At 41.6% G+C, this 10372-nt stretch overlaps 1 protein-coding gene across 1 annotated transcript; it reads left to right on the top strand.

The window, feature by feature from the left end:
- Window positions 1-641: 641 nt before the first annotated feature.
- Window positions 642-5860, top strand: LOC101845628 (the record flags this gene model as incomplete). The annotated part of the gene is given in 2 exon segments (XM_013084729.2): window positions 642-849; window positions 4970-5860. Coding segments are annotated over 2 exon segments (333 nt in total). The 3' UTR covers window positions 5171-5860.
- Window positions 5861-10372: the final 4512 nt, after the last annotated feature.

The following is a 10372-nucleotide window of genomic DNA, read 5'->3' as shown; positions in this document are numbered from 1 at the left end:
TTAATGTGCACACTAAAGCTTTGTCACGAAGACGCTTTATATTCATTTTCTCTTTTCACATTTTTTTCTTCCGCTTGTACCGGTGGGTGTCGCGGGGAGACACAGGCTTCTGTCTGAAGCAATTCGAGTGGCCTGTAGGAGGGACATCCCGAGAGCTCTGAGGGTGTCTGCAACAGATTCACTCCAGCGTCGCCTAGGTCTTCCTCTGGCTCTCCAGCCAGAACATTTAATGTTATATGCCCCCAGAGTTGGTTGGTTTGAGGACATCCGTGTTAGGTGTCTGAACCACTTGATCTTTTGTTTTTCAATGTGTGGTAGGACTTGTGTTGCTCCTACCGTGTCCCTTAAGATTTCATTTTTATATTTTGTCTCTTCTTGCCCTGTTAGCTACTCTTTTTAAACATTTCATCTCGCATATGACCAGCTTCCTCTCTAGAACTTTTGTTAGGGACCATGTCTGGCACTGATATGTGATTGTTGGTAGGAAAATGGTGTTGATGAGCTTCGCCTTGGTCATCATGGGGGTATTGGGATATTTCAGGAGAGGGGCGAGTTGATAGCTGACTTCATTCTATTTCTCGATCTAATTTTCCAAGACGCTTTATCATGTTCTAAATATTCTATTTTCTTTTAACATCCAGAACCAGTAGCTGTACAAATGGTCAGTGTCCGGATAAAGCGATCCCCGGTCTATGGGAGATCCCCATCAACAGCTGGATGACGGAGGACAGCTACTGTAGCATGGTCGACGGCTGTATCGTGGCGGACCCCGCAGACACTGATGACGTGGTCAAAGCAAAATATTTCGCCTACTTCAAAGAAAACTTCCTGAAATTCTACGAAACTCGGGTAAGTATTATTGTTTCAAAAACAGCGGCTGGCTAATAGTCTGGCAGATTTGAGAAATCGCAAGGAAATAAAAGCAAAAGAAATACAGTCAAATGCAGTTGATAGAGAAAATCATCGTATCTAAAATACTCAAAATGTACATTAATGTACGAATGGGAAAGTTTTTTAATTTTCATTGAAAACGCGAACTCCGTTTCCTCTAGCGGAGGCACGATTTGCAGTGTGCACACATCGTCCGCGGAATGATCGCGATGGCCGCACCATTTGAAAACAACTCTATTTTGGAAGAAATGTGAAAGGAAACTGATACAAATAAGTAAATTACTTTATCTAAGATCTATAATAGTTGCATTAGAGCTCTTCTACCCAGTAGACTAAACAAGCAAACAAACAAACAAGGTGTGTATGCTGACAGAAGTTGAATGAAAGAACGTTCAATTTTATCAAGTGCAAATATTTATGTAGGCCTACTGTATATAAATGTTAACATGACAAGAAATGACGTGTAGCGTTCTAGCCTAGTGGTTAAGGTGTCAGACTTTTTTGACTAGATGTAAAACTTTTTAACCATGGTTCAAACCTGTGTGTCTCCCTTTTTTTTGCGGTATTTTTTTTTTTAGCTGTATTTTTCCTTTTTTTTTTGGGGGGGGGAGGTTTTTTCTGTTTTATTTTTCGTCTCTGGCTTCAGTACATGGATACGATTGACATCTTGGAACGCTTCCTTAAAAGCCGAAGGATTCAGGGGAATGGTGGTTACATTTACAATCCTTGCAAAACATGCTCCCCTTCCTTGCTGCTGCCAGGCACTCACAGTACACCAAATCGGTCTATCTACCTTTAGAAGATGAGACAGCTTGAAGAACAGCACCCATCAGTTTTCAATGCCCTCTCGTTTGGCTTTCACGTTCGAGGGTCGAAGTGATCGCTTCTGGGCTGGACTGAGTACTGATCTCGTGATTGAGCAAGTCTTAATGAAAAACCCAAAGTCTGCAGGAGGACTGACGCGTGGTAGAGGCATGGGAGATACACAGAGAACACAGTAGCTCATGTCCATACCAGCTTGTGCTGATATAATGTGCAATGAAATGCAGTGGGTTACTGGTACAGAATTAGATACAAGTCAACAACATATTGAAGTCAGTGATGCCAGACAAACGAGAGATGATAAAGATATGAGACTGCTCCTTAGTTTCCTAAAAGATCGCAACTCCTTTGCCAGTGATCAGACATTACGGAATATATGCACAGGGGTGACAGCTCATTCCACAGTTAATGCCGACACTGCAAAAGATGTTGGCAAGGTTATTTTGCAGACCATGCAGGACAAACCTGTGAAGGACTCCACCTTCAAAAGAAAAGACCAAGTTGTTAGCATGGACACCAAAATCACTGCCAAAATGGAGGGTGCAAACATACAAAGTCAATCCTCAACTTCTCTTTCAGCGGATGATTACAGCAGCAAACGTTGACAATTATAATCTCCCATCTGTGTTGAAGTATGAACTGACGACTCCACCACCATCTCTCTTTGAACTATCAAGATTGAAGAGAGAGGCACACATTTCCAAGCTGGCTGATTCAATTAGAGACCTCTTCAAAGATGATCCACCATCGAAAGATGAGTACATGGACATGGTGACCATATTGGACGGGGGTTCACGTCTTCACAAAATCCCCTGGAGGAAGAAAGAGCCCGTTTCCGTAATTTGTAATAGGTATGCTGAATATGTTAACAGGAAATATTCTAAGCCCATCGTGGTGTTTGATGGGTATGAGTCGGGCCCATCAGTAAAAGATGCCGCTTTCCTCAGGCGTTCTGCAGGTATGGTTGGACCAGCTGTTGTCTTCCCCAAAGAAATGCCATTGACCTCAAGCAAGGAACACTTCCTTTCAAATCCAAGAAACAAACAGGAGTTCGTTCACCTCCTTAGAGGCACTCGGATGGCTCTTGGTTGCCACTGTCTTCACGCTGCTGGAGATGCCGACACACTCATAGTAAAAACTGCCATGGGGTATCCAGCAACCCACCCTGTAGCTGTCATTGGAGAAGATACAGACTTGCTCGTGCTCCTTTGTCACCATGCACAGCTCAGAAGAAGGCCAATTATCTTCAGATCAGACAGAAAAGCTGGCGACAATCACAAAAGTTTAAACATTCAGAACCTGTAGGAGAAACTAGGTGTAGAATCGTGTCATTTTCTTCATGCTGTCAAAGGCTGTTATTTAACTTCGAGACTTTTTGGGCTGGGAAAAATGGTTCCAATGAGAAAATTGACAGATGCCCATTTTCGAAAGCGAGCTCATATTTTTTGCACATCAGGAAGGAAGACATCAATGATGCTGGAGAAAGAGCTTTAGTCAGTCTCTACAATGGCAATGCTGCAGACACCCTTGCGCTACAAGAGGTTCTATATAAAAGTTGCATCATGTGCCACATCCGTCCAAATCCAATGCTTGCCGCCAACCAGTACTGCAGCCAAGTACCACAGTCTTCGGGTGTATCTTCTAGTACAGGTAATATTCAAGACACACCGGGGATGGCAGCTGCACGATGATCACTTAGAGCCATGCACGACAGATATGCCACCTGCCCCACATTCTCTGTTGAAGGTGATTAAGTGCAGCTGTAGAACAGATTGTAAGTCCACAAATCGCACGTGTCGTCGCCACGAACTGGAATGCTCCATTTCCTGTGGAGGTTACATGGGTTTGACCTGCACAAATTGCCCATCACTTACTGAGGAAGATGATATCAGTCTCCTGGAGTTTCCTGACGGGCTTGATACTCTTGAAATACCGAACATGATGAACGTGCACGATCTACTGTTGTGAAATTCCATTTGGTGTGTTTGTGTTCCTATTTGGCCTCCAAGCTTTTTCAATATTACACATTCAAACAGCATTTTGTCGAGCTTTCAAACGAGGTGCAACATGACTATTTTCTAAAAGATTTTTTTTATAAAGTTGACTCCGATGACGTCATGAGCTAAAAATAGTATTTCCCATTAAAGCGTGAATGTACATTTTTAGTATGTTGAAAGTGACTTAACTCTATCTACATCCAAATACTTTTTGTTTCTTTTGCAACTTTTTCCTTTCTTCCAGTATTTTTGTCGTTCCTCTACTACACTATAAATCTTTACAAACTTAATCACCCTGATGTGTTGGCCCTTATTATTTTGTTAGGAATATACAGTATGATACGGATTGGTCGAACACAGAAGACTCGAAATCAAGCATCCGTCGAACTGTCGTTGAGGTCCCGGGTTTTTTTCTTCTTCTTTATTTTTTGTAGGATATCCTTCGAACTACCGAGGCCGGTCCCGACGAATTTGAGCTATCCGTGTCATACTGTAATAACAAATGCATATTATAATATGCCTTATCCTGACCAAGCTCACTCTTAAATTATGACACACCACAACTCACGCATCAGAACACATTACTCATGTGTGCTACCCGAAAAGAAAATAGTTCCGTCACATCGGGTGACAACAGTTAGATCTATCGAATGTTAAACCACAAAAAAACCACAACAACAAAACATAGCTAAACAAAACCCACTAAACATTTGCATTCAGGTTGTACTTCTATTTACACATCGATAATGGGATGCTGTTGCTGCTGCTCCTGCTGTTGCTCCTGCTGCTGCTGCTGCTGCTGCTGCTGCTGCTGCTGCTGCTGCTGCTGCTGCTGCTGCTGCTGCTGATGATGATGATGATGATGATGATGATGATGATGATGATGATGATGATGATGATGATGAAACAAATGACTAGTCATAATCAACATCATCATCATCTACATCTATTAATTGTTTTAAACATCTCTAGAAAATATTAATATTATTAATGTACACAGACAGTGGTTGGAAGTCGCCACTTTATTCTCTCCCCACTGATAAACAACCATTATCGAATCCATCTGCTCGCTCTTTGCTCAAAGCTCTACACATTTTACTCTTTATTTATACTCAGCTCTCCTCCCCCCCTCCGAAAAAAAGAAAGAAAAAACCCCAACAAAAAACAAGCAAGCAACAACAAAACACCAACAACAAAGAAAATCCTTATCATCAACAACAACAAAAACAAACAAACAAACAAAAATCCTGTTTCCCCAGACTCCGATGCACATCTTCACCCACGCAGCACTGTTCCAGCGGAACCGCGGCAGTTTTGAGGCCCTGGTCATGTTCCTCCAAGAGGTCATGTACTACGACAACATCTGGATGCTCAGTCCCTCACAGGTCATTGATTTCATGAGCAGCCCCGTGTCCTACACCAAAGCCATGAACAGTGCTATCCCTTCGTGGCGATGTTAGTTTTGGTTGAATTGTGCCTTTGAGAATAAGTATCTTCTTCTTCTTCTTCTTCTTCTTCTTCTTCTTCTTCTTCTTCTTCTTCTTCAAGTGTCAGGTCTGGAGAAGACATTGACGATCATGGACCCCATTCCTTCAATGTTGTTTGGGTCCTACTCAGGTCGGTTTTTCCCATTTCTTCATTTATTGCAAATTTGTTTAGATCTTTGTATGTTTTTGTCAGTCTTCGTCTACTCTCCCTTGCCTCTATCTTTCCATACAGCAATAGTATCTTTAGCCAGTTAGATCTGTTTATGTGGCCAATTGTCTGAATTGTCTTTTTAAAGGTTCTGATCATACATCTTTCACATCCTGTCATCTATGTCTAATTTTTGTCAAAATTGTCGTCTTCTCTACAGCCATCAGAAACTTTTCGGCTCCTATTATCAAATAACAGGGGAAGAAAGCATTGTCTTTATTATTACATACTCTTTTTTGTAAGAAATATTAATGAACTTTGGGAACATAATTTCTACTTAGAAAGCATCTTTCGAAGTCGAGGTGTCACCCATTAAAAGAAATCTGATCTAATTATCTGTCGCCATTATATCAATTCGACATTTGGCAGGCGCCACGTCCACATTACATGACATGTAGCCAGCCAATTGGACTGGTCAGATGAACAAGAAATACAGAACAATATAACACAAAACACTTCTTTGGTCTCCAACGCTTGTGTGTGTGTGTGTGTGTGTGTGTGTGTGTGTGTGTGTGTGTGTGTGTGTGTGTGTGCGTGTGTGTGTGTGTGTGTGTGTTTATGTGTAAGTGTGTGTGGGTGAGTGGGCGTACGTGCGTGCGTGCGTGCGTGCGTATGTGCGTGCGTGCGTGCGTGCGTGCGTGCGTGCGTGCGTGCGTGCGTGCGTGCGTGCGTGCGTGCGTGCGCGCGCGCGCCTTGTGTGCGTGTGTGTATGAACATACTTTAATGCAGGTGTTTCAACCCCTCCCTCCTCTATAATGGTACAATTTAGATAATTTAAGAATCTGGCTGTGAGGGATACAACGTTCCAGCAGAAATACCGGGATACTCGATAAGCTCTCCCCACATGGGAATCGAACTCAGGTCTTTAGTGTGCGACGGCGAATCGCCGAACCGCTACCCCACAGAGGCTGTTTGCGTGTGTGAGTGTGTGCGTGCGTGTGTGTGTGGGGGGGGGGGTTAACAGAGAGCAACCGGGGGCGGGAAAGGGGGGGGGCGGGCTTTTTTAACAAGCGAAAGCAAATTTCTGAAGACTTCCAATCTTCTGTCATGACTGGCCTTCAGCAGACATTTTAACACGAACGATGGGGGGCTCTCATGGCCTTAGAGGTACGGTGTTCTCCTCTCATTTAATATGTCCCGGGATTGAAACCTGACAACGACGGAAAATCAAGCACTGACTTCAATTTTCGACTTTTGGGATTTTAAAAAATCAATATATACTATAAAGGTGACGGTGCGGTGGCGGAGTTGTTAGTGCGTTCTTCTCCAAAGAGGAAAGTCCAGGTTCAAGCCTCGGTTCAGACACGGATTTTTTTCGCCCCCTCTTTCCCACCCAGCAGTAATTGGTACCCGACTTCGAGTTGGGGAAGAAAAGGCGGCGTGGAAAGGAACTTCCACCCTACCACAATATGCCGAAGGCCCAGGAGGTAGTCTCACTAACAAGGCAATCCCCAATGTCCGGACTGGATTCATTCGGGAACAACTTTACTTTTTACTATAACGGTTAATTGTTAATGTCCGTGATTCGTACGATTTTAGTTTTATTTTGTACCATCTCCTGTTTTCACGATCGAAATTTGATGCTTGCAAAAGGATTTACGCCAAAACTATGTATACAAATGAAGTAAGTACATGATATTATAATGATAGTGATAGCACCAAGCTGTCTGGATGCTAAGTGCGCGTCATTGCACAAACGGAGAGCGGCTGTTCAAGTCAACGGTTGTGCTGCAGCTCCCGCCCAGTTTGACTGCTTCCTCAAGTCGGATTCAACAGTCCTGTCTTTAATTAATAAAGAGGTTTTTTGTCATAGACGATGGCGTCGAATTGTGCGAACATTGGAGCAAAGAGGAGAAATCTGGCCAGACCAATGCCGGGATTCTACCAATCCTTCTGAAAAGCACAAAAATCCGGCGGGTGGTTGGAGGGCACCACTGTTGGTTCCTACATCTCTTACCATTTATTGTTTCTGTCCCTGTATGCCTATATGGCCCTTGCTGTGTCGATGTGCTTCTCTTAACTTAAATCCTAAAATCCAAAACAATATTCCAATAGTTGCACACTGACAGTTTTCTTGGTGTGTTTTCTGTTGTGGTACACAAACCGAATAAAGACAAGAGAGCATAATAATATAGAACAATCGCAGGCTATTATAACTGAATGAAATCCTGTGCATGTAGACGTTTTCAAACTGGTGAATCGTTTAATTCATATAGAGGGGCCAAGTCATTAATTTGTGTCTATTATGAAATACGATTCACCATAAAATCAAAGACAATATTAGCTTAGAACACGTTGTATCTGTGCCTTTACATTTGTCAAGTCAAGGCTTTTATAATGGCCATCACTAACATTGATGTTAATTTAAGATTTTGCTACCTGTGTTTGTGATGTAGTGGGTAGACGCTTTGCCGTCGCATGCAAAGGACCCGGATTCGATTCAAATTTGGGGATTTTTTTTAGTACCGTATTCCACAATACAACCTCGATCTTTCAGTAAGCTCTCAGTTTCAACCTTTTCTGTCTTGACCAACCTGAGCTTAATGGGAGGGAGGATTCCAACAGTACGCTTCCCAGGAAGTTGAGGTTGTTTCAGAATGCTCTCAGGTCTACTGGGGTAACAGTATAGATTGTGAAGCGCATAGAGATTGCTGTTGAGGTGGGATTTGCGCTATACGAATTGTATCTCTATTATTATTATATTCAACAGAAATTAGTAAATATTCTATGAAGTAAACTCCCTACAATTACAAGGGATTGAACAACTTAAATAAAGAAAAAGAAAGAAGAAGAAGAAAAAAACTCATGACGGGAAACACTGCCTGCATTTCCAGAGCTGTGGTGACATCATAAAATGTATATGACGTACCATCTTCAGAAGCACTCTCTAGGAGTGTGAAAGAAGTAACAGCACTTTTATCACAACAGCATAAAAAAGAAATCACTCACAATAGACAATGGCAAGTGAACTTGAGCTTTTAGTTATACCATTAGTAGATCGCCTTTGTGATGGTGATAACCATCAAAATAACAAAACTGATAATAATAATAATAATAATAATAATAATAATAATAATAATAATAATAATAATAATAATAATAATAATAAATACATGTACATGTATAATGACTAACCTTAATGCCTGGGCCTGATTGTATGGAGAACATGCCTTGCCCAATTTGCTTGAACCACCTCTCGACTTTGCAGATTTAGTCCAAAGGAGCGACGAGGTCAATACATTTGGAACCAGTAGAGTTGCAGGGGCTGCCAGAAGATATTTCGGATCATTCCTCCCTGTCGACTCCTGGGTCCCTCCCTCCGGGTGTGTTTAGGGTTTACTCACTTAGCCTTTCATACTCCCGTATGCACCTAAAAGGCAGTAGGAGCAGCTGCAGGTAGTACCATCTACTGTCATTATAGTATCAGTACTACGGCTGACGCGACATTCATGTCTACTTGAATGACACCATGGCATAAGTAATGTTGTAGCAGGAAGTGAGCGGTGAAGAAACCACCAAACAGAAACACGGGGGTCTCAAAATTCAATTACCGATTAAGATTGGAGTCAGCAGGACAATACATGCACGTGCTAACTGAAAGTCACTAGAGACAGGTTTAATAATGAATACTACTGATGAAATTATACGATGTACAGTTAAAGACTGTCTCGTTCTTTGTAAGCGACAGAAGAACTAAATTGGCAAGAACGGTGATCTTCAAGCGGGCTCTTTCCCTCTGAGGGCAACTGGTCAATTCGCCGAGCTGGATGACGTCATCCCTGGTCGCGCAATACGAAGGCACGCATCGTGACAGCACAGCTGGTAACAACAATGTAGTGAGCCAGCGAGATCAACTGAGATTTAGGAACGAATTTATGTGGGGCGACAACACATCGGCAGGCCCTTATTGTATCTTTGAGCGTACAGTATTTTTAAAAATCTATATTGGGAAAGTGCTATTTTAACGTTGACAAATATTATTTTGGATTTACTTAGAAGAACTATTATCAGCAGCCAATCTCTTGTTCACTATAGCTGATTAAAAGTGACAGGCTCTGCCGATCTTGCCCAATCAACGAACCGCACCTGATTGGAGGAACACTACAATAATCAGGTTCTTGTTCTAAATATACACAGTGACAAACAGATGAAGTAAAACAGGACTACAACAACAATAACAAGGAAGTAGGCACATTATAAATAATCAAATTCTTGTTTTAAATAACAGATGAAGGTAGACAAGACTAGATCTACCGATTTATTACACCAATAACAAGGAAGTAAGAACATTACAATCAGGTCCTTTTTCTAAGAAGACAGCGAAAAACAGAATATCATGAAATGAGACAAGACTGCAAAATGAACAACCTTTCATGATAACCAGGTTCTGGTTCTAGATAAATACACTACAGTGACAAGCAGATTAGAAGTAGTGAGACAAAACTAGAGTAACAATTTACAAGGAAGGAGGAGGAACATTATATTATAGTCACAATAATCAGGTTCTGGTTCTACATAGCAACAAACTAATGAAGCAAAACAATATTGCAACAACAATTTAAAAAAAAAAAAAGAAGTAAGACCTGAACATTAAAACAAATCAGGTTCTGGTTCTAAATAACAGTCACAGTGACAAACGGGAAGAAAGACAAAATAATACAACAACAAGGAAGTAGGTAAACTCATGGCATGAGGTTCTCGAACAGATGAAGTGAAATAAGAATATACTTTAAAAAGAAAGTAGAAGAATTCATAAAAGCGTGGTTCTGGATCTTAAAAATTTAATGATATCACAATAACAGATGAAAAGATGTTGCAAGACAAGAATCGGCACAATTTGTACCTACCAGTCCACAAAATAGTCTTCCTCTGAACCAGTCCGACAATTACCCTACATGGCACTCTACCACAATCAGGATACGTAACACTTTCCACAATCAAATTCTTAACATTTTCCAGTCACATGT

The sequence above is a fragment of the Aplysia californica genome, unplaced genomic scaffold (genome assembly GCF_000002075.1).
Source record: "Aplysia californica isolate F4 #8 unplaced genomic scaffold, AplCal3.0 scaffold00314, whole genome shotgun sequence".
Taxonomy (NCBI): Eukaryota; Metazoa; Mollusca; class Gastropoda; order Aplysiida; family Aplysiidae; genus Aplysia; species Aplysia californica.
Note: the sequence above shows the minus strand (reverse complement) of the source record. Positions and strands in the feature narration are given on the sequence as shown.